The sequence below is a fragment of the Peromyscus californicus genome, unplaced genomic scaffold (assembly GCF_007827085.1).
Source record: "Peromyscus californicus insignis strain IS unplaced genomic scaffold, ASM782708v3 Scaffold_8__1_contigs__length_139910024, whole genome shotgun sequence".
Lineage (NCBI taxonomy): Eukaryota > Metazoa > Chordata > Mammalia > Rodentia > Cricetidae > Peromyscus > Peromyscus californicus.
Genome location: NW_026294606.1, coordinates 67,365,771 through 67,389,784, shown reverse-complemented (window position 1 = coordinate 67,389,784; position 24,014 = coordinate 67,365,771). Strand labels below are relative to the sequence as shown.

General features: G+C 40.4%; 1 protein-coding gene across 2 annotated transcripts in view; it reads left to right on the top strand.

The window, feature by feature from the left end:
- Positions 1 to 24,014, top strand: part of St8sia6 (ST8 alpha-N-acetyl-neuraminide alpha-2,8-sialyltransferase 6) — a 144,124-nt gene that overhangs the window by 79,501 nt on the left and 40,609 nt on the right. For both annotated transcript variants that reach the window (XM_052726828.1, XM_052726827.1), the window contains exon 4: positions 17,335 to 17,421. In XM_052726828.1, coding sequence (XP_052582788.1) covers positions 17,335 to 17,421 — 87 coding nt within the window. The remainder of the gene's footprint in view (positions 1 to 17,334; positions 17,422 to 24,014) is intronic.

Below are 24,014 nucleotides of genomic sequence, written 5' to 3'. Positions count from 1 at the left end.
GTTGGGGATTTAGCTCAGTGGTAGAGTGCTTGCCTAGCAAGTACAAGGCCCTGGGTTCGATCCTCAGCTCCAAAAAAAATGATAATAATAATGTTAATGAATAAAGACAAAGATTTCATGATAACTGAAAGACCAGTCTCTCAGGATTGGATAATAACTATAAATATGCATCTAACAGCAGAGCATTACAGTGTAAGAAGCAAAGGTTAGGTGCATAGCCTTTATTAGAGAGCTTGCCTAGCCCAATGTGATTCTAAGACAATGGTAATTCAACCATAGTAATTAGAGCTGGGCATGGTGGCTCATGTCTGTAATATCAGCACTTTCATGGCTGAGTCAGGTGAGTTTCTGTGAGTTTGAAGCCAGTCTGGGTTAGACAGTGAGTTCCAGGACACTGAGCTACAGAATTAGACCTTGTCTCAGAACTACACATCTCTCATCTGCCAATAGAAAGACTCTAATACTCCACTTTCAGCGGTAGAAGGAACAACTGAATAAGTACAAGAAGTGCCTGCTCAGAGAACACTATAAATCAACTAGATTGAACAGATACCTGGGGATGCTTAACTGCAACAGAATGTGCCTCTCAAAACATGGGAAACAATGTCTGGGATAGTCTATATGCTAGCTCATTAAAAAGGCAGTAGGTTTAAAACAGAAATAATATCAAGTACATTAGCTAATCACAGTGGAATGAGAATCAAAATCAATAGCAGAAAAATGACTTTGGAAATTCACAAATATGTGAAAATTAAACAACACTTTTCTTAATGCCTAATGCACCCAAGAGGAAACCAATACATAAATAAACCATATTTGACATGATTGAAAATGAAGACAATAAACCAAATTTATGAAAAGTGATAGATGATAGGCAAGATCAAGGATTTCTCTTTGGGAGTGATAAAAGCACCGTAAAATTGTAACATTGTTGAGTATATATGTGAATATAATAAAAATATTGACTAATACACTTGCATGGGTGACTCACATATGCAAATTATACTTCAATAAAGCAGTTAATATTAAAGTTTTCTATGCCTACTGTCTTAGGGTTTTATTGCTGTGAAGAGACACAGTGACCACAGCAACCCTTATAAAGGAAAACATTTAATTGGGTGGCTTACAGTCAGAGATTGAGTCCATTATCATCATGGTGGGAAGCATGGCAGCATACAGGCAGACATGGTGCTGGAGAGGTAGCTGAGAATTCTACATCCAGGTCCTCAGGCAGCAGGAAGAGAGAGTGACCCTGGCTTGAGCATTTGAGACCCCCAAATCCCACCCCCCAGTGATTCAGTTCCTTCCACAAAGCCACACCTATTTCAACAAAGGCTAATTCCTAATAATGCCACTCCCTAGGAGCCTTTAGAGGCCATTTCTTTTAAAACCACCACACCTACATCACCTGGGGATTTTGTAATAACACAGCTTTTGGTTGTAGACTTGAGGTAAGGCCTGAGGTTCTGCACTTCCAACAAGCCTGTGCTATGTGATGCAAGATTGCTAGTCTGAGTGGCACTTAAGTGAGGCCCATGACATCAGAATTATTCTTCTTTCTGACCTATCTACTAACGTCTTGGTAAATGTCACCCTGACTACCTTGGTCCTTGACTGTACCTGCTTACCTTTCATTCTTCTTTTTGCCCAGAATGTCCTCCTCACACCCACATCCCATATATGCACAACCTGACCACCTCCTTTAAATCCCCATCCAACCCATTCTTCCTGCTTTAAGAGCTTTCTTAGCAACTCTACAAAAATTGTCACCTTATCTCTGTCCCCCCCCCCATTATCTTGCTTGTTTGCTTTCCATTACTTAGTGCCTAGAAAAACTTAAACACAGTACTAATCCACGTCTTACCTAGATTCACTGTGGTCCTCTCCTATTACAATACAAACATCATGAGAACATGGATTTTTATGTTTAGTTTGCTCTATTATTGATGCTCAGAACACTGACTAATCCACAGCAAGTGCCCAGTAAATATTTATAAATGAATATTTGCAAATAAAAGGATAAGTACTGTAGGTGTACGTAGTGAATGGACAATGCAAAAGATAGTACAGGAGGGAAGGGCCACCTCTGTGGTGTGAGTCAGGTGGATGTGAAAGGCAAAGGGTTTATAGCCACCTACACATGGCCAAAAAAACTCACCCTCCCGCCGCTCTGACTGTTGTAACTCACTCTTCCTATATGATGCTGCTCAAGGGACAGGAAATACTATACTTTATTGGTTCTCTCAGACTGTTTGCAATATAGAAGATATTTCTACAATCTGACACTAGCCTGCTGGTTTCATCTCTGAATATCCACTTATATATCTGTAAATTCCTTTCTATAAGGTTAAAAAAAATAGGTCATCATTTTTACCTTCCAAAATCTTATACTGGTCATATTTTAAGAGTAAATAGAAAAATCTTAAACAGGATGCTCATTTCTTGCTTATTTATTCTTTGTATCCTGTTGATGTATTTGCATGTTACAGATATCTGTGTGGAAGGAACTTTCCAGATACTGAAGATTACACTTTGTTTTCTTCTATGAGATTCTGATTTATTTTTACATTGTATCAAAAGATTCCACTGAAGCAAAATCCAGCTATTCCCAAGTACTCCTGAGAAATACCACTGCAAATGGGCTTGCATTGGTCTTCTGTAGTTTTTGCTGTCCATCCATGGCTGGTCTTGTGTTTTACCTTTTATGTTCTTCCTGGAGTTAGGACTGATTACATTAGTTGGGATTCTCTAGATACGGTCATCCAGGGAATAAATGGCAAGAGGAGAAAGCAGGAGGATTTGTGGAATACATTACCCTGGATCTCTCTTTGGGCTAAGGGAGGCATGACTATATTTTCCATCTTGGTCACAGGTTCTGATAAGTGGCTCTATGCTGGCTAGATTTTTGTTGTTGTTGTTATCTTGACACAAGCTCAGATAATCCAGAAAAATGTCTCCATCAAATTGACCTATAGGCAATCCTGCGTGGCATTTTCTTGATTGAATGTGATTGATGTGGGAAGATCCAGTCTATTGTGGACAGTGACCCCCGAGCAGGTTTTCCTCTTGGGTGCTATAGGAAAACACACTGAGTGAGCTACAGGAAGCAAGCTACTGAGTGGTGTCCCCCATGGCTTTGCTTCTGTTTCTGCCTTCAGGTCCCTGCCTTGAGTCCTGCCCATGATGGACCATAAACTGTAAGCTGAAATAAACCCTCTACTCCCCAAGTTGCTTTTGATCATGGTGTTTATCACAAACTAAGACAGGCCCTCTTCACCTGCCACAGTAGCTCTTTCAGGGGATGCTATAGATGTGGGATGGTAACAGCTTTTCCTGGTCTACCTCTTTTCTAGCCCTACTGTGTACATCACCAATTAGTGCAGCCTTTATCACACCTTCCTACCTAGATGGGAGCTAGAACAGCCCCTTCCAGTTTGCTTAGGTTAGTCACAGCTTGTAGGATTTCCTCCCATGGATCTACGTAGTAAATACAGATACCTCCAAATTTTTATTTCCTAGAATGGATAAATCATCCTTTTTTTAAAAAAAAAAATCAATGTTAGACATTTTCAAATAATGTGCTGTAGTCCCCTGGAGACTTCACCTGGGCTGCAAACAAGTATATTGGTACTTTTAGGAGTTAATCTCTGAAGCTATTCAGTAATATTTATTTAACTTGTTAGAGAGACATTAAATGTTATGGAGAGAATAAAAGTTTGAGAGACCTCCCTTCTGTGCAGGTTGACAATACTCACAGCATTCTCATTGGAAGCCAGCATCATATAGAGTTGAAACTCAATGTAAATCAAAGTCTTCTGTAGAAGAAGTAACAGGGCTGCTACATTGCCATGGACTGGGTCTCAGTAGGGCCACCAGACCGAGGGAGAACGGGATGAAGGTGCTCAGGATAACTGGGATTCGGCGATGACAGACAGACACAGACACCAGAGTATGCTGTGAAACATACTCTGAACATCAGGCTGAGATTTTATACAATCTTAACAAGGAACTAAGCCCAGGGACAAAAGGAAAGCAATAGACGCAATCTTTTGTGGTCACATAATGTGGTTTTCAGAATGATTAATCCTTTCAGACAGAGACATGCTGTGGCCTGAACCCTAAGAGCCAGATCACGCACTCAATAACTGGTAATCCATTTCTAGTAATTTATTAAAGACAGTTACAAAGTCCTCGCCAAGAGCCTTAGCCCACCTCTTTAGCACAGGTGCTATACCCCTCAATATAGCTGACCTTGTCTGCCTATCATATGTACACCATACTTTCTGCTTCTAACCAGCCTTTCCATAAAAGGCAACTGATTCCACAACATTCTTTTTCCCCCATGATTTACCCAACCAATTCCCTTCATAGTCATAAGCCCCTGTAAAAGGGGGTGGATCTAAGTAATTTCTACTTCTGGGATTCCAACGAGGGGGTGTCCACCATTTCCCATTAATACGGTATTGAATGTACCTTCCAACCATTCTTGTGGGAGTTGCCAGTTTCCTAAGTTCTCTTTCTTGTGAGTTTGCATGAGCTGAGTGAGGGTTACCTAACAATCTTTTTACTTTTACATTTTCTTCCTTATCTGTGGGAACCTGAATCATTAGCTCTTTCTGTTCTAATCCATCCATGAGTGCCCCCACTGAAGTAGGGTTTTTTGTGCTATCTGCCCAAGGGCTTGATTCACTGGGGGCAGTGCTGGTGTAACAGTTGAGGAGTTATCAGGTACGTCAAGCGAGCTTCTGCGGGAGTCCAGGCACAGGGAGGTTGTTATTGTCAGGAAAGAAGAAAGAAGCAGGAGTCCTGCCAACCATCCACAGAAGGCTGGTCTTTAGGGAACAATGTATCCAGGAACCATTGCTCGGGCTGATTGCCAGGGGATCGCCAGGGGCCTAGCCTCGAGAGACACGTGCCCCCCTTTCTCGTGAGACCACCAGATCGGCATTTGTCACACGGGCGACACCGTCGCGGGTGTGACACTACATGGCTCCACTCATTCGGTGGCCACATGCTCCTTTACATGTAGCTTCCATGTGCTCATTAGCCATGCTTTTAAAAAGTATTTCCCAATAGAAGCAATTAGATGAGTGGACTAAAATTCTTACAGCACTGTATGAACTATAAGGGTTTATTGATACATTTGTTTATGTTTGTGTGTACATGTTTGTGTGCATGTGTCAGAAAGTGTTCATACAGAGGCCAGGAGTCAAAATTAGGTGTCTTCCTCGGTCACTCTCTACCTTATTCTTTGAGGCAGAGTCTCTCACTGATCCAGATGCTTACTGATGCAGCTAGACCTCTATAGATCCTCCTATTTCATCTCTCAGCACTGGGATTGCAATGTGTGTTGCCATGCCTACTTTTTGTGTGGGTTCTGTGGATCAAAACTAATTCCTCATGCTTGGGTAGTAAGCAATTTACAGACTAGTCATATTCTAGCCCCAAAAGGTCTTATTTTATGCAGAGCTATGTGATGATATTTTGTTTGTACTCTAACAAATAAATTTTGCCTGAAGATGAGAGGACAGAGGCAGCCAGTAGATTAAACATAGAAGCCAGGCAGTGTTGGCCCACACCTTTAATCCCAGTATTTGGGAGTCATACGCCTTTAATCCCAGCAGTAAAAAGGTTGAGACAGGAAGTGATATGGCTGGTCAGAGAAAGGAATATAAGGCGGGAGGAGACAGGAGCTCAGTGCCCTTTCAGCTGAGGACTCAGACATTTAGTCTGAGGATTCCTGAAGACTGGATCTCTCCTCCCTTTCGGCCTGAGGATTTGATAGTGGTGAGAAGTTTCTCTAATGGCTTGTTCCTTTGTCTCTCTCTGATCTTCCAGCATTTACCCCAATATCTAGCTCTAGGTTCTTATTAAGACCAATTAGGATTTGTGCAACAAAGCTGAGCTGCAAATGATTTTGAGTCACACCACATTATACAGCAGCTGACATGATAGTACTGAACTGCTCCTACCCATTTCAATGGGCATGGTAGGTTGGCATTCAACATGAAGAGATACAAGAAGAAATTAAATGAGTATCACAGATGGCCGAATGGGACTAATAAATGAATAACCCCAGGATAACTTCAAGGCACCTAATAAGTGCCCAATAAATATTTGATGCTTCAATTAACTACTCCTAAATTAAAGCATTTTAAAGGCCCAATTTTATCTTAATTGACATAAAACTAGTCACAGCATGTGAATCTTCATCTTCAAAGACTCATTTATTGAAAAAATACTGAGACACTTAATATGATATTTATTTAATCCCGTTTACTATGTTATTTATAATGTGTCTCATTTTGAGTATTATTAATGATGACTTAAGTAGACAGTATTTATTCTATTGAAATAACTTGCTACATTATTTAGTGTGATTTACTGTGTGTCTTGGGACCAGAAAATGCTTCTGATGAGATTAATTTTCAGTTTCATTATAAAAATAGATGAGATGCGACATGATATATTAGAAAAAGAGCCAGAATGTAAATCAAAAGAGCTTTATTCTTAGCTCATCCACTTACAATGTAATATTGAGGAAGCTGTTTACCTCCACAGACATTTTATCTTTATTTTTTGTAAAAATGTAAGCCACGGAGCTGCTTCTCAAGACTTTAGGGTAGTGTTTGTACTTTGTAAACTGAAAACCCACTATAAAATCATAGTTTCATGCAGCTGCTTTATCAGCAAAGTGAGATAGAGCATGATCGGTATCTTTAAATATTAAGTTAAATTGGAGCCAGCTCCAATTTAACAGAAGATGTGCATCACTAAAACAAAATGTTTTGAATACTGTCTTAGGGTTTTATTGCTGTGAAGAGACAGCAACTCTTATAAAGGAAAACATTTAATTGGGGCTGGCTTACAGTTTAGTGGTTTAGTCCATTATCATAATAGCTGAAGCATGGTGGCATGCAGGCAGACATGGTGCTGGAGAGGTAGCTAAGAGTTCTACATCCAGATCCTTAGGCAGTAGGAAGAGAGAGTGACACTGGGCCTGCCTTGAGCATTTAAAACCTCAAACCCAACCCTAGTGACACACTTCCTATAACTATACATGTTTCTGTCATACATTTATTTTAGTAGTAAACAGCAAATTTAATGTTTACAGACTAAACTTGATATAGAGGCAGGTATGATTTTTAAATGGTTCAAAGACTGCTTTTTTATTAAAAACTATTAAGAATGTAATCAACTCAAGAGAATGCACAAGAGATCTTAATGAACATAAAATCACCTTTAATATCTCAGGGTAATGATTGCCACTTAGATCTTTTAGGGTAGTTTTGTTTGAGTCATTGGACTACTACTCTGAATCAGTTTTACTTGATGAGTCAGGTGTAACCACCCACACCTAGCTTCCTTGGCAGGACTCTGTAAGGCTGGAACTACAATGGAGAGGGAATATTTGTGAGTTAGGCTGATATCACATAGCTAGGAGGAAGTGTAGGAACTGCAGTGAACTTGGAAACAGAGAGCAGAAAAAAGGCCTTTATTGTCACATTTGCCAACTCCTGTGATGTAAATGGTCCCACACTGGCCAATTTCAGGCCACCAGTGATTTAACAACCTGTTCGCAACATTCTTGAAAATTAAACAGCTAGGCTATCACAAGCTCATAAGAGCTAGCCCCAGCTAGCAAAAAATATGGAGGAAGGGGAAAGAGGCTGCCTGCACTCACCCTACTCCAACAACATGGGTCAAGAAAGATGACTTACTAGCAAGTCCAAATGTCAACCAAACAGCTATAGGAGCCATGAGCTGAATGAGGGATGTCTCCCACAGGCTGCTGTGTTTAAACGTTTGGTCCCTGACTGGTGGCGCTATTGGTGGAAGTTTTGGAACTTTTGGGACAGGGATCCTGGTCAGCAAAGGTGGGTGCCTCTAGGTAGACTTTGGGGACTATAGTTTGGCTTTCATACTTTGTCTTCTCTGCTTCTGGGTTCACCGAGAACTGAGGAGGTGGCTCTACCACACACTTCTGCCACTCAGAGTATTTTTATGTCCTTTGTGGCACACAGACTAATTCTCCCTGAAACCATGAGTCCAAGCAGTTTCTCCCTTCCTGGGGGTTAGATCCCTACTGCATAGCAGCAAAAGCCATTCCTCCATTTCCTGTGTGAAGAACTGAGCAAATTCTATATTGGTTGCTTGGAGTTCCAAAAGGAAGCTGAAGTCAATCAACATATGAATGACTTATGGATTGGATAAGTCAGTGGAAGTCGGCTAGGGAAGTTGTTAAGTAGAAGGCATAAAGCTTGAGATCAGGAAATGTTGCTTTGAGCTTCTTCAGAGTAGCTGATGACCTTGTTACATTTCACATTTGTGCTTAAATACATGTTTCCTCAGGTAATGAGGATGTCAGTATGTCTTAGAGATTGTGGTGGGCTGGGAATGACCAGTTTGCCAAGTCCTTTGGGGAAAACATAGAGCAGGCAACCAAGATGTTATAAATTAGGTATGAGAAGGGCTATTGAGGAACATTGGTCAAGGCACTCCAAGGGTTTGTGAAAACCAGCATTAGCTGTCTAGGGAACTCTAAAAATCGTATCATTTAAAATATACAAGTTCATGATAAAATTCCAAATTTTAGATATTTGAACCAGAACAAGGGCTGATAGAATACTGTTTATTGCCATGTGTTATCATCATCATAAGAAAATACAGTTCTTAAAAGTTTTACTTTATTATTGTGCATATGATATGTGTAGACAGGTATGGACATATAAGTCATGGCATGTATTTGGAGGTCAGAGGACAACTTTGTGGAGTCAGTTCTCTCCTTTCACCTCTGGGGATCTAACTCAGGCAAGCCACCAGGCTTGCAAAACAAGTGCCTTTACCCACTGAGCCATTTCTCCAGATAGCCCAAAAATATTATAATTTTAGAGCAATTGTAAACACTTTAAAAGGTCTTTAAGGAATAAATAAGTTATATATACCCCAAACTGAGTGTACAATTTGAAGGATCTTTGCATTCACATCCACCATGACTATTACAAAGGTTTTGAACCTGTCAATAATCTGCAGAAGTTTTCTGGGCCGTTTTCGCAATCCATCCCTCTCTTCCATGGCTTCCCGACTTCTGCATGCCAACCCCATCCCCAGTTGATCTGGACACTTTGTCGTTTTGGTCAAGTTTTCGTATTTCTGATGCAGTCTGTGCCATGTATTCTTTTTGTTTCTGGCTTCTTCCCTTTGTGGCGATTATTTTGCTGCCATAACAATAGTTCGTTCTTTTGTACTGCTGAGTAAAAGCAACATATTCCATGAAGATGTGTACACAACAGTTTTGTGTAACCCCTTTGGATTACATTGGATTGCTTTCAGTTTTTGTCTGGTACAAATAAGGTTGATTTCATCAATTGTATTTGGATCTTTCTGTGGCTGTGTTTCTGTCTCTCTTGAATATTAAACACCCTAGGAGGATGGTAGCAGGGTTTTCATGATATGTACATGTTTAACTTTTGAAGGGACTGCAAAATGGCTTACTAAAGTAATAGTCTATTTTACATTCCCACAATAAGCGTGAGAGTTCTGGTTGCTCTGCGCTTGCCAAACTTTGTACGATTCATATGTTCAATTTTAGCCATTTTAGTTGATGTGCTGTGGCAGAGCATTGTGGCTTTCATTTGAATTTCCTAGCAGCTAACACTGTTAAGTATCTTTCCATGCTTGGTTTTGTTGCTGCCTATTATCTTTAGCTAAGTGTCCATTCAAATCTTTTACATATTTTTTATAGACTTATTTGCGTCATCATGAATTTTGAGAGTTCACTGCATCCTGGTTCATAGCCCTTTTAAAATTTTCTTTATGGTGTTTTCCACATATAATCTTTTTTATTCGATGTTTAATTTATAGATTTCTTCTTTTAGTGTGTGTACTATGTACACGATATGTATAAAGGTGGGCCAGGTGACTCAGTGCACGGTGAAGTGCTTGCTTAGTGAGCCCAAGGACCTTAGTCCAGATTCCAGCACACACATTAAATAGGCAGGTATGGCAATCTGAGCCTGTAACTGCAGTGCTCAGGGAGGAGACAGGACATCTCAGAGCCTTGCTGGCCAGCCAGTCTAGCAGCAAGAACAAGCTCCAAGTCCAGTGAGAGACTTTTGTCTCAGAAAGTGAGGCGGAGAGTCACTGAGGAAGACACCTGAAGTAGATTTCTGACATTTATAATACACTCACAGGCAAGCATACTTGCTTATACATGTGCATACATGCATACCACATACACACATGATAAGATAAAAAGGTCAGTTTTTGAATCTACTTTTTAAAAGGAACTACTTGTTTTAAATAGGATAAGTAATACAGTTTTTTTGTCTGAGTTTATCAAATGTTACTGGACTGGACATTGTTAATATATATAATGGAGTTTTTATCTGAATCTGTCAAATGTTAAAGGACTCGATATCATTAATGTAATTCTTTTTTTTTTTTTTTTTTTTTTTTTTTTTTTTTTTTTTTTTTTTTTTTTTGGTTTTTTGAGACAGGGTTTCTCTGTGTAGCTTTGTGCCTTTCCTGGAACTCACTTGGTAGCCCAGGCTGGCCTCGAACTCACAGAGATCCGCCTGGCTCTGCCTCCCAAGTGCTGGGATTAAAGGCGTGCGCCACCACCGCCCGGCTCATTAATGTAATTCTTGACTGTATATATTGTATATACTTATTGGACAGTTTTTCTTGTATTAGTTATAAGCTTTTTTAAATTTTAGACAAAAATGGGGAAATGTGGAGGTATTGTGTTCCCCAAAATATTGTGCACCCTAATAAACTTATCTGGGGTCAGAGAACGGAACAGCCACTAGATACAGAGGCTAGAAAATGGTGGCACTCATACCTTTAATCCAGCCTTCTGGAGGCAGAAATCCATCTGGGATCTCTGTGAGTTCAAGGCCACATTGGAAACAGCCAGGCATGGTGACTCATGCCTTTAATCCCAAGAAGTGAGCCTTTAATCCCAGGGAGTGATGGCAGATAGCAGAAAGGTATATAAGGCATGAGGACCAGGAACTAGAAACATTTCGCTGGCTAAGCTTTTAGGCTTTCAAGCAACAGTTCAGTGGAGATCCATTCTGGATAAGGACTCAGAGGCTTCCAGTCTGAGGAAACAGGATCAGCTGAGGAATTGGCGAAGTGAGGAAGCTGTTGCCTGTTCTGTCTCTCTGATCTTCCAGCATTCACCCCAATAACTGGCCTCAGGTTTGATTTTATTAATAAGACCTTCTAAGATTCATGCTACACACATGCACACACACACACACACACACACACACACACACACACACACACACACATGCATCTCACATACACACATGTACCTCACACACACAGATACACACACATGCATCACACACACACACACACACACACACACACACACACACACACACGAGCCTCCCATACACACATACATCTCTTATACACACGTGCAACACACATCACTCTCACACACACCCCCACACACACTCGTGGACACATGCTCGTGCACACATACACACACAGAGGTACAGTCAAGATTTTTTTTCTCACACAGCTCTTAGTAAACCATTTAGAGTTAATATTTGTATATTGGGCACGATGAGAGTTGCTGGTTTGTTATTGGCATGACTGTGAGTTGTTCCAGCAATCATTGTTGAAAAGATTATTCTCTCCCTTGCCGCTGTCTTGTTGAATACCCCTATTTCTAGATTTCCCATTCTCTCAGTAGTTCAGATACCGCCTGATCACTGGGGTGATGCAGTGAATCCCAAATTCCGGAGGTGCAATTTAGCTTTGTTAGTTTTCTGATTCTGCAGCCTATTGTAGCTGGAGAATTTTTCTCCAGCTCCCACGGTCAAGTCCCGCCAGTCCCGGAGCCCACTTATAAAATAAACACACAGACTCTTACATTATTTAAGCTGCTTGGCCATTAGCTCAGGCCTATCATTGTCTAGCTCTCACTCTTATATTTAGCCCATTTTTATTAATCTTTATTTTGCCACGTGGCTCGTGGCTTACCGGTACTTTACATCTTCCTTGTCATGGCGGTGGCTCCAGCCGGTCTCTCTTTCCTTCCTCCTTCTTCAATTCTCCTCTCTCCTTGTCCCACCTATACTTCCTGCCTGGTCACTGGCCAATCAGTGCTTTATTTATATAGAGCGATATCCACAACAGCCTATGCTTGGTCTTTCAGTTTCCATGTGAACTCTAGACCCCCCTTTTTTAAATTTTAGAAACAGGGTCTAACTATGCATCCCCGACAACCTGCAAACATGCTGTGTAATCTGGAGTGGCCTCAGGCTTGGGGGTCTTCTGCCTCTTTTCTCTAGAGTGTTATCATTAGTGCCTTACTTTATCTTAAAAATAACAAGACATTGATGTAATTTTTATTTAATTTCACCAAATCTCTTTACAGTTTAAAAATTGACAGTCTTGAGTCTTCTGACCAACTGACATGAGCTATGGCTCCATTTACTTAGTTCTTTAATTTCTCTTTACAATATCTTGTACTTTAACTGCATAAGCCTAGTACATTTTTGATCAGATTTATCCCTCCATGTTTTTAAATGTTAATCTACACAGGGACTTTGCTAGTCCTAGTTCCAATTATTTTAGGCTGTTGCACAGTGAAAGTAAATATTAATTTTACTTCCAGTCATCGCTTCCAATGTAATTGATAAGTGTGTTGAGTTTGTGTCTTTCAGATTTGCTAAGTTACTCATTTTAGTAGCTTTTCTATAGATTTGATAGATGATGGTATCATCTCTGAGTTCTGAGTAGAGACAATTTTACTTCCTTTTAATCTGGTGGCTTTGCTTCTCTCTCTTACATTATTATACTGGATGGGCCCCCAGTGCAGATGGAAGATAGTTGGCGAGAGTGGGAACCCTTCCATGTTCCTCCTCTTGGGAACTTTGGTCATGGAGTATGATTTCAGCCATAGACTGTTTTTGTGAGCACCTGTCATTGAACTGCAAAAATTCCTTCTGTTTTTAAATTTGTTGAAAATTTTTGTGATGGTTGAATGTTAGGCAGGGCTGAAAGCTGTTTTTGTTTTCATGTGTTAAAATTATGACTAGATTCTTATTCATTGTTACTTAATGTAGTAAGTTGCATTGGTTGGTATTTCTCATAACCAGCCTTGTATTCCTGACACTTATCCATGGAATTTTCTCTTCTTATGTACCATTGGATTTAATTCACCAAGCTTTTGTTGAACATTTTTATTATGTGGGCTTATAAAGGATATTTGTACTTCTAAAAACAGTATTTTTATCCTGACTTTGGGGCCAGGGCAATACTGTTCTTATAGAGTGAGTTGGGAGACACCCAGCGCTTCAGGTTTCTTGGGGTTTGCATAGATGTATAGTTTGTATTAACAGTCTGTATTAACAGTCCTAAAATGTTTGATAAAACCACTGACGCTGTTTGTGTGCCTGTTTTCTGTTCAGAAAGTATTTTCATTGCAGTTTTAAAATATCAGTGATACTATTCATCGACTAGGTTTGGGTAGTTTTACCTTTTAGTAAGTACAACCATTGCATTAAGTCAGCCAAACTGTTCTGGACACATTAGCAGACCATTAGGACGGCTGCTCTTTGGGCTCTCGTTCCCAACACCATATCTTCTCTCACTTTTCCTTGGTCAGGCATGGTAACAACAGGTTTATAAGTTTTATTTCTGATATTACCCTGTTTTCACGATAATAGTCCTCCCTCATTAATATTGCTTTTATAAGGTAGTATTTCTTGTTTGGGTTATACTGTGACTTTAGCCACTCATACTTTGTTTTAATTATCTCCACTGTGGTTATCATTCTGCTGTTTTCTACAAAGTTTGCTTGTTTGTATGATGTTGGTCTTGCAAAAAAAAAATCATATACTTTACTGCTTTTTAAAAAATTCAATCTGAGTCAGGTCTAGTGGCGCATGCCTTTAATCCCAGCACTTGGGAGGCAGAGGCAGGTGCATCTCTATGAGTTTGAGGCCAGCCTGGTCTACAAAGTGAGTTCTAGGACAGCCAGGGCTGTTACACAGAGAAACCCTGTCTCAAAAAAAAAAAAATCAGTCTATCATTCTCTGCCATCTGATGGGTGTTTCTAGATCATTTACATTTACTATTATTCTTCATATAGCTATATTTACTCTACTCTCTTGCTATTTGTTTTAGATTTACCTGTTTTATCCACTTCCTCTTGCTTTGAGTATTTTATGACTGCATTTGTGTGGCTTTCTTTATTTTAGATAGAGCAAACATCTCATTTCCCACTGTAGTCTCCTTTCAGAAGCTTTTTACATCTTCTACTCCTGCTTCTTCCTCTCCACCCTTGCCCTCTAGGCTTTGTTCCATAATCGTGATTATATTTATTTTACAAATGCTATAACCATTTCCACCTATTATTGCTATCTTTAAACTGTCAATTTTTTTCTTTGCTTTTTTTTTTTTAACTTAAAGAAATTGTGTGGCGGGGGAGGGGGTGTGCACATGCCAGAGGACAGAGATCTGTCTTGAGTATCATCCTTAGGAATGCTGTCCACTTCCTTTGAGATAGGGTCTTTTGCAACTTTGGCAGCCAGGAAGCCACAGGGGTCCTGCTGTCTGCACTTTCCTGCGGAGATTACAAACATGTGTGCCATCCTGACTGTCAGTTTTACCTGGGTTCTGGGAATCAAACTCAGGTCCTCTTGCTTGCCAGGCAAGCTCTTTACCGACTGAGCCGTCTCCCAACCCTCGGTTGCCTTTTAAAGACATGTAGGAAAGAAAGGAAAAGGTTCCTGCATGTGTTTATGTGTTCTGTTCCTAGAGTTCTTCACTACATTTTGTCAACCCGGACACCCATTTGCCTTCATGGCTTTCTGCCTAGAGACTCCCTCCAACACTGCTGCTGACAAAGTGCTTATTTTAACTTCATTTTTTTGAAAGACTTTTCTGAGTATGGAATTCTAGAACGAGCTTTCCCTTAGCCTCAGTCTGCAGTTTATGTCACTGTTCACTGCTTCCAGCTCCCATTCTTTCTAAGAAGAAGCGGGCTGCAGGCTGTGGTTTCTTTGTACAGATTGTGTTGAATTTCATTACATTCAAGGTTTTTCTCTTTGCTGCCGCTAAGAATTAATTCTTACGTTGTCATTTTCTTCCCGTTTCTTGTGCTTTGTGTTTCTTGGAATTCTTACAGGTGTAGATTTATAGTTTTCGTTAGTTTTAGTGATAAATCCCATCAGACTTCAAAGATGCTTTTCCTCTCTGTTATGAGAGCTATAATTATACATATATCAAACCATTTGAGGTTGGTTTTTTTGCTAATTTTTCCTCTTCTTTTGAAAGTTCATATTTACTTGTCAGTATGTTAAAGCAATATGGGGTCTTGATATGGAGCCTGGCTCAGCTAGAACTCATGATCCTTCTGCTTCAGCACCCCCTGAATACTGGAATTATAGGCTTGTACTCCCAGGCTCAGCTTGTTTACATTTCCTTTAGTTTTCCCCATTTGTTTTTAATTTTCAATAGTTTTTATTGCTCAATCTTCAAGTTCACTAATTTCAGCCATATATCATAAAACATTTCATTTCTCTTTTGTCTTATAAATAGCATGCCAATAAAATTTAGAGTCTGATACATTTAGTTTGATGATGAGACAATAGCTTTCTATCTCCTTTATCTTCCACTTACACTTTATATTGGCTTCAAATGCAGTTGCAATTCTCATTGATTTAATTAGATATATGTTTGGTCTTCCCTCTCCCTTACACTCTTTCTCTGATGGAGCTCAGTGAACAAAAGTTGTTTGCTTACCTTGGTTCATGGCCTCTTGTACATACAGGGCTCTGCTTGTCCTGATAACATTCTGAAAAGATTTAAAGCCATGCCTTAGTAATTGATAAGACTTCTCTAGACAGGAGAGATGTCACAGCAGTGAATCTCTTAAGGATCCAGAATTGAGAATGCTTTCGGTACGTTGCTCAATGGGTGTTTTTTCAAGCTTAGTTTTAACAGTCATTTGCAAAAGGTCTTTGGCTGTCTTCAACCCCATAGAGGCAGGTTCTACACCTCAGCCCAGAAATTTCTAGACAGTTTGGGGGTCAGAGCATGGGGCTTTTATGGTGTAGTATACTAAGAAGAGTATTAGACCCATGTAGTGATCTGAGTCTGCTGTGTTGGGGAACTGTGCACTTCAAACTATTTTTAATCCTTATGGTGGAAGCTCTCTGTTTGCTTAGCTTTCAGTGTTCACTATGTTCTTAGAAGATTTTTCTGGGTTCATCCACGAGTCAGTGGGAACCGCGTTGATTCCTGTTGCTAGCATTGTTGGAAGGAGAAACCCAAGGGGAAGGTAAATTTCAGCTACAAAGGAGTTCTGTGGTTGACTACACCTCTGCCTGTCAGAAATGCTTCCTTTTAGAGATAACCTTGGAGAATCTTCATTGCGTCCTTATGGGTAATGGACTCTTTCTCCAAGGTAAAACTGTGTGTTCCTTTTCTCTTCTCTACAGACTCACCAACACAGTCTCACATTCATTCCCCCCCCCCCCCCCGCCGCCCCCCCCTCTGTTGCACAGCTTTGATCTTTAATGGCGGCAACCTGATGGCTGAGAGAGGAATGGAAGGAAAACTCAAGGTGTTTTTTTCCCCTCAATTCAGAGGAATATTTGCATTTCAAATGAACACCCTTAAAGATGAAACAGCATTCTGTGCTTTAGGAATTAATACTTAATGGTGGAATTTCAGATTGAGAGAGATCTAAGGGCGCTGGGATATTTGTCCCATGCCTGTCTTATCAGACTGTGTCACTGTCTGTAGCTTTTACAGCTCTCTCACCACAGCCCAGTCTGGAGTTTGAATGTATTGCAGAAAATCAAAACTAGATGATTACGTGTGTGTGTGTGTGTGTGTGTGTGTGTGTGTGTGTGTGTGTGTGTGTGTGTGTATGTGTAAGGGGGTTCTAACTACATATTCCAATGTGAAGCTACTGACAGAACCTGAAAAAAAAACAGCTATATGTTCATGATCAACATTTAGAAAGAATTTATCTGCCCTTCAGTTAAAGTTAATATAAGATTGGTTTTATGTATGTGTGTGTGAGAGAGAGACAGAGACAGACAGAGAAAAGGAGACACACAGAGAGAACATGTTCACAGGTTGTAATCCTGAACTTGGCTTAGGAGGTTTGCAGTATATACATTCTTAAACCAGCATAATAATAATAACAAATTTCAGGCTGTATGTTCCTAGACACTTGGGAGCGAGTATGATACTTAATGATTTTTGCTTGATTTCAGGGCTAAAATGAGGCGATTATAGAAGTGTCCCCATGTGAGACTTCCTTGTCTAATCTGGTTGGTATTCAACTCCCAGGTATTCAGAGGATGACTACATTCAGATCACCACAAACATACAGAGATGTCCATGGAGACGACAAGCAGAAGAGTATGAGAATTTCAGGTAAAAAACAAATTTTCATAAGTAATATGAGTGGGAAAATATATCATTCACTTGATTTTTAGGGAATAAAAGCAGCATGTTGTTAAACAAGAAGGTGGGAGGGGCTAACAGGAAACCAGAAAAGCTGAACTCTACAGTCTTGTGAAACTATTGTACTCTATGCCAATGGCTAATACAAGCATTTATAATTTTGCTACTGGAATTACCTCCAAGGAAACCAATGTTCAAAGGAAAGCTTTTATTATGTCATTTATTGTGTGTTAGATTGATGTCGTGTCATTTCCACTTACTCAGTATTTATTTTGTAAATAAAATGTTATAGCATCAGGGAATTCTGGGAAAGCGTGGAAGGAAGATAATTGACCATGATCCCATCACTTTGGAACAGAGACTGAACTGAGGAGATGGCTCAGAGTTTAAAGGGCTTGCTGTATAAGCATGAAGACCTGTGTTCGAATCCCACATAAGAAGCTGGGCATGGTCCTGTGCACTGGTATCCTGTGCACTGGTATCCCCAATGCTGTGGGAAGTGGAGACAGGAGGATCAGTGAACTTGCTGGCCATCAGACTAGCTCCAAGTTTGGTGAGAGACCTTGTCTCAAGGGACTAAGATGAAAAGTAATAGAGTCGGGCACTTAAGCCTCCTCTTCTGGCCTCCATGTTCACACACAGGCACACACACAAGTCAACACACCACTTATACCCCTACACCCAATATATACTCAAAATTAAAAATTATTAATTAAAAACAAATTGAAAACTGATTATTTATTTCTGCTTTCTACATATTGTCTTCTAATTTTTCTCTAGTTTTTATAACACAAGCAACATTCAGGAGCTTGAATTTCTCCAGCTATTAATCCACTTGGCAAAACAATGCTTCCTGGCCACCATTCAAGAGCTGTCTGCAGGATGGATGAATTAGCTTACCCCTGTACTTCCAGAATTAAAGCAGTGACAGGAGGATTGCCACAAGTTCTAGGTCTACGTAGTGGGTCCTAGGCATAGCTAGAACTTCTTTTAGTCAGTCAGTCAACCCATCAATCAATCAATCAATCAATCAGTCAATCAACCAGTTAGTTGTCTGCTCTGCTTGGTATCTTTATTCCCAATGCTGTTGCAGGTACAGCTGGGTCGTTTGTCTCTTGTGCTTTCCCAGTCTTGATTCTTCTGACTTGTTGGTTTGGTTTGTTGCCTACACTCCAAGTCTTTGCTTGCAACCCACACAGCATTTGGCCCATGATAAACTTGTTTTATTACATGATCTGGGGACATGGCTGTCTTTGCTCACGAGCTAACAGTCTCCTTTAAACAGTATGCCTTTCTTATTGCGGAGACTTTGCCCTGAGAAGTGTTTGCTGCTTGGTTCTCCTTTGGGTCTGAAGGCTGACCCCCCACTTGTCTGTGTGGTGCTTGGCTCTTCCTCTCCCTCCTCACTCAGTATACTCTGAGTTGACAGCCCGTAGGAGACAGCTCCCAGTTAGTCCCTGTTGGATAAAGGAGTAACTTTTGGATTAAGTCATGGCACAAAATGAGTATCTCCTCTCCGTTGGATAGACGTGTGGATGTCATGTCACGGACCCCCTCCCGCACTGGCATCTCTTCTGTCATTTCGGTGGGGGGGGGGGGACGGGGGTTAATGCTCTCCACAAATGTACATGTTGAGTGCTAGGCTCCCAATGCTGTTGCTGCTGGGTGGGGGAGGGGGGCGATACTAGAAGTTTCAAGAGACAAGACAGTTTGGGAGAAGTAGGTCCCAGGTCCCAGGTCCCACGTCTTTGAAAGTTATACCTAGTCCCTGGTCCTTTTTCATCTTTTTCTGATGATGCTTCTCATCAGCCATGAGGTGAAGAAGTGCGTCTGCCGCATGTTCCAGCTATCATGATGCTCCATCCAAAGCATGAGGTAGAGAGCCCTTGACCAAATCTTTTTTCTGTGACTGTGAGCCAAAAAAAAGATAATTCTTTACTTTAAGGTGTTTTGTCAGGTGTTTTATTCATAGCTACACAGAAGTAAATAATACAGGCTCAGATAGGGATTCCAGTTTAACTCTGTGAGCTCCAAGATATTTTGTGTTGTGCCATCCAGTTCAAGACCAGACTTGACACCTGATAGAAAACTGCACAGTCATAAGCTAAGTCAGTGAGTGGAAAGAAAGTTAGATTTTGAGAGACCTTTTTATAAAGGCAGGATGGACAAGAGAGGAGGAGGAGACACCAGGCACTGAGCTATTAAGGATCAATCTAAGCTTCTTAGCTAAAAGAAAGGGAAAAGAGCCTGGTGGTGGTACTTGCCTTTAATCCCAGCACTTGAGAGGCAGAGACAAGCAGATCTCTGAGTTCAAGGCCAACCTGGTCTACAGAGTGAGTTCCAGGACAGGCTCCAAAGCTACACAGAGAAACCCTGTCTCGGAAAAAAAGGGGGGCAGGGAAAGTGACAGCAGTCATCAAAGCGGGGCTGTGGGCTCCTCTTCTTCCTGTCATGAATTCAAAGCAAGCCTCCTGAGAGTAAGGCAAGAAAGAGAAGGTGCGGGGCCACCTGTGTGAGGACCTGAAAGCTATGCAGGCAGGAGAGGCAGGGGGCTGAGGAGGCAGGGGAGGTGGGGGGGGTTAAGGAGGCGGCAGGGGACTGAGGAGGCAGGGGAGAAGCAGGGGAGGCAGGGGACTGAGGAGGCAGGGGAGAAGCAGGGGAGGCAGGGGACTGAGGAGGCAGGGGAGGAGGAAGGAGCCCAGCATCTGGGACTGTCCTTTCTCACAAGGTGCTTGCTGAATGTCAAAGGGCCAAGAGGCAGAGAAGTTAAGCAGAGCTTCCAGAATCCCTTGGAAAGGCCAGTTCTCAAAAGGACTGGAACCTAAATTAGAATTATTTCCATCCTCAGCTGGATTTAGGAGATCTACCCTTAGCCTAGATAACTAATAGAAGCAGAAAGTAAATCCTGTCTGGAAGAAAGGAGTGTTATTCAGAGACTGGAAGTGGCTTTGCAAGTTCTCACACACAATCGGACACAATTAAAATAATATTTTCTCTTTAAAGATACTCCTTTTATCCTCTTTCTTTTAAAGATCAAGTCTATATGTTCCAAGCTGGCCTTAAACTGTTTGTGTAATCAAGGATGACCTTGGACTCCTGATCTTCCTGCCTCCACCTCAGGAGTACTGGGCTTACAGGTGTGTACCACCACCAGATTGTGTTTATGTGGTACAGGACTTTGAACCCAGGGCTTCATGTGTACTAGCTAAGATTTCTACTAACTGAGCTACATCGCCCCCCCCCCCTTAAATGAAATCAGCAGTCTCTTTAAAGCTGCATGATGAGCATCCCTGCTGTATATTATGATGGATGGGAGCTATATGATAGATGGTACCATTTTGCCTTAGTACCATTCCCACACAAAGAGTGAATCAGTAACCATGGTGATTACCCAGCAGCCTATCCATCCCTTCAGGGCCAATTGAAGTAAACATCTGGGGCTATACCACTTATTGTTTGTTGCAATTCAAGAGAGTAGTCACAGTGACATTTATTCATTTGCTTGAATGTGTATTATATTATAATGCTTATTTTATGGACATATTTGTTAGCTAAATGATGCAAACCCTCAACAGAAGTTTGTGCAATTAAATTATAATAACCAAATCTGGGAGCCTCTGCCTATTTATAAATCTGGCCTTATAGAAACACCCCCCTGTTATTATAGATGTCAAGTAGCTAAATAGTTTCCCATCTGATTTATTTATAGCATTTTATGTCAAACCGAAGAATAAAATGTATGGTTTTAAAAGGCAATAACATTCTTTTAGCAGCCATTACAAAAGTGACATTAAATTCTCAAGAATATGAGCAAGTGAATATATAATAAAATCTATCTGAAACCCAATTGTTGAGACTTTCTAAGGTTGACTCCTGGGGACTATTTAAAATTTATAGGATTTCTGTGGCCAAATGAACTAAAAATATAAGAGTTTAAAAGTCTTTTCTTTCCTCTTAAATAAATATGCTACTTCCTAGGAAAAGGGTACAATTTATTCACTCACAAATATTTGTTTAGGAATTACTATGTGTACAAAGAAGACCTCAACAAATAGCTAAATGGAAGGATACATGAAAATAATCAACAAAAATGTACTTTCTTTCTGACCTCAAGGAATTTTTGGTTAGTTCAGAAAGACAAAAATAAATAAACAAATAAAATATGAATTTACTTATGACTTAATATCAGGAAGATTATATTAGGCAAATGCTATGATAAACCAGTACAAAGTCACTCAAAGTATAATTTCTTGAAATGTTTTCTAGAAGGAAACATAGAAAGGGAGGGAGGGACCAATGTGGGAATGAGGAGGCTAGGAATTAATTGAAAGTGTGTCTGAGTGGGAGCTATAAACATGTCCTTGGTATAAAGGGGATGCTTCTGGTAGAGTGGGGAGGGTCTGAGGATGCACAAGGTGCTGGTTACTAGAGGAAAGTCTCTGGGCCTTCTGTGGATATGAAGGACCTATGGAGATATTTCTAGCAGAAGAATTACACAACAGATGTTTTGTATTAGGGAAAGTACTCAGTATACCCTGAGTACTCCATTGTGTGAACTGGAGTGTTAAGTGGGAGTGTGGAGTCAGAGCAGTGAGGGGCTACTTAGAGACAAGTGACCACAGGAGAATGAGGTTGTGAAGTATCAATGGTATCTATGAAATGCAAAGTGGGACACTTGACTTTGAACTCTTCTGGGCATGGCCTATCTTATCTTGTGTCTACAGTAGTCTATTATATAAATCGGTGTGATTGAAAGTCAGCAGGCCTTTTTAGTTTTGATTTCAGATCTATAATCAAAGGAGAAGAAAAATAAAGTTAAATATGAAAGTTTAGATCTGAGTGATTGGGAAAATCATGGTGCTACTGACCAAAACAGCTTTCAAAAGAAAATGCTTTTTGAGAAGGGAACCCCATCTTGGACAGGCTGTGTTTGAAGTGATCCTGGTACAAGTAGGCATAGAAGACCTTTCCTTATTCTGGAAATATATTGAAGCTAAGAGAAAATGTACTCTCCAAGCCAGAAAAACAAGTGCAGGAAAGTCCCTCTTCTCAGCAAGCTTTCTTTTTTACTATGATTTTTTTCTTCTTTTATAGATGCCTAAGCTTTACTCACTTAGCAGTTAATTGTGAGCCTGAGAACTTTGAAGCATGGTGTTGGCATCAGTCCCTTCTTTTAGATTTTACCTGGAAATGAGAAGTTTTAACAGGAAAGGTTCTTTATCAAATGTCCATGTGATTGGTTTCTCAAAGCCTTTAATTCCAGCACCCAGGAAGCAGAGGCAGGCTCTAGGCCAACTTGGTCTACACAGCAAGTTTCAGACCAGCTTATTTAAAAAAATCAAAGAACCGTGATTACTGAATTATCATCAGATAATTAGGCTCTTTCCCAATGGATTGAAGCATTCCAAGCACCCCTTTGCGTTGGAGAGTCTCTCTGTCGTGGGATTTGACTGTTTATTCCCGTTCTGTGTAGACATGCTCATTACAGGACACACCTGTTTTCTCCTCTAGACAGTCAGCATTGTACCTGTGGATCATTTTTACAAGGTTCCCATTGAACCAAGTTCAAGAGAGATTTAAGGAAGAGCTGAAGATGCTCTGTGTCTTTTCTCTGGATTCCAACTTCAATATAGTTGCACAAAGTCAACCATATTGAGGTGTCTACCATCTCTGCTTTTAAAACTATTTGCTGATCTTATTAGGAGTTTTCCCACTCCCCCAAGGCAGTACATAAAATCTACCTGGATTTCAACCTGAGAAGTTGCCATTCCTCATGGCTTTCCCTCTTACTTTGATAAACCAATGTCTATTCAGTTGTCTGAGCATGACATTGAGATGTATGAGCATGACACTGAGATATTTGAGTATGACACTGAGATGTTTCATTGAAATTAAACATGCTCCCCCTTCCCCACTTACTCAATTTCACCCTTGAAAACTCTTTTGTAAAGTTCTGGAAATCTGTGGTAAGCAGTTTTTCTCCCAACAGATCTTTGAGCTCCAGCTGTTAGTTTCTAGGTAACTTGCATGTTAATTACCACATTAGCTTTCCTAACTTGAAAGAACCCATTCATTTGTGTAATCAGTTACAGAAAGCTAGCAAGTACAACAACCACACTGATTCCTCATGTTACTGTCACCTTTTCTCTCCTAGAAATACATATACTATTATACTGCATTTATGTCTGGGAGGCTCTCTAGTACCAATTGATTTATTAAAACATAACCATGTTATTGAGACATAAGATGGAAACCTAATGGCTGAAAACAGTGCTATTGTGGAAGTGCTGGTGTTTAAGACTCATGCAAATGAGATACCTTTCAAATGATTTGGAAAATAGGTATTTCGTGCCTGATTATTTTGTTAGCGACAAGGATTACATGAGAACAATTTTATTAAATCTTGTGCTAACCTCTAGGCTTGACTAAATTAAAATATACTAAAAGTCATCCCTATTCTTGTGTTGAATGTGTAAGAAAATATCCTAGGACTGGTGACAGTGAGATGGTTCCTCTGGTAAAGGCACTTGCCACTTAGTCTGATGAACTGAGTTCAATCCCCA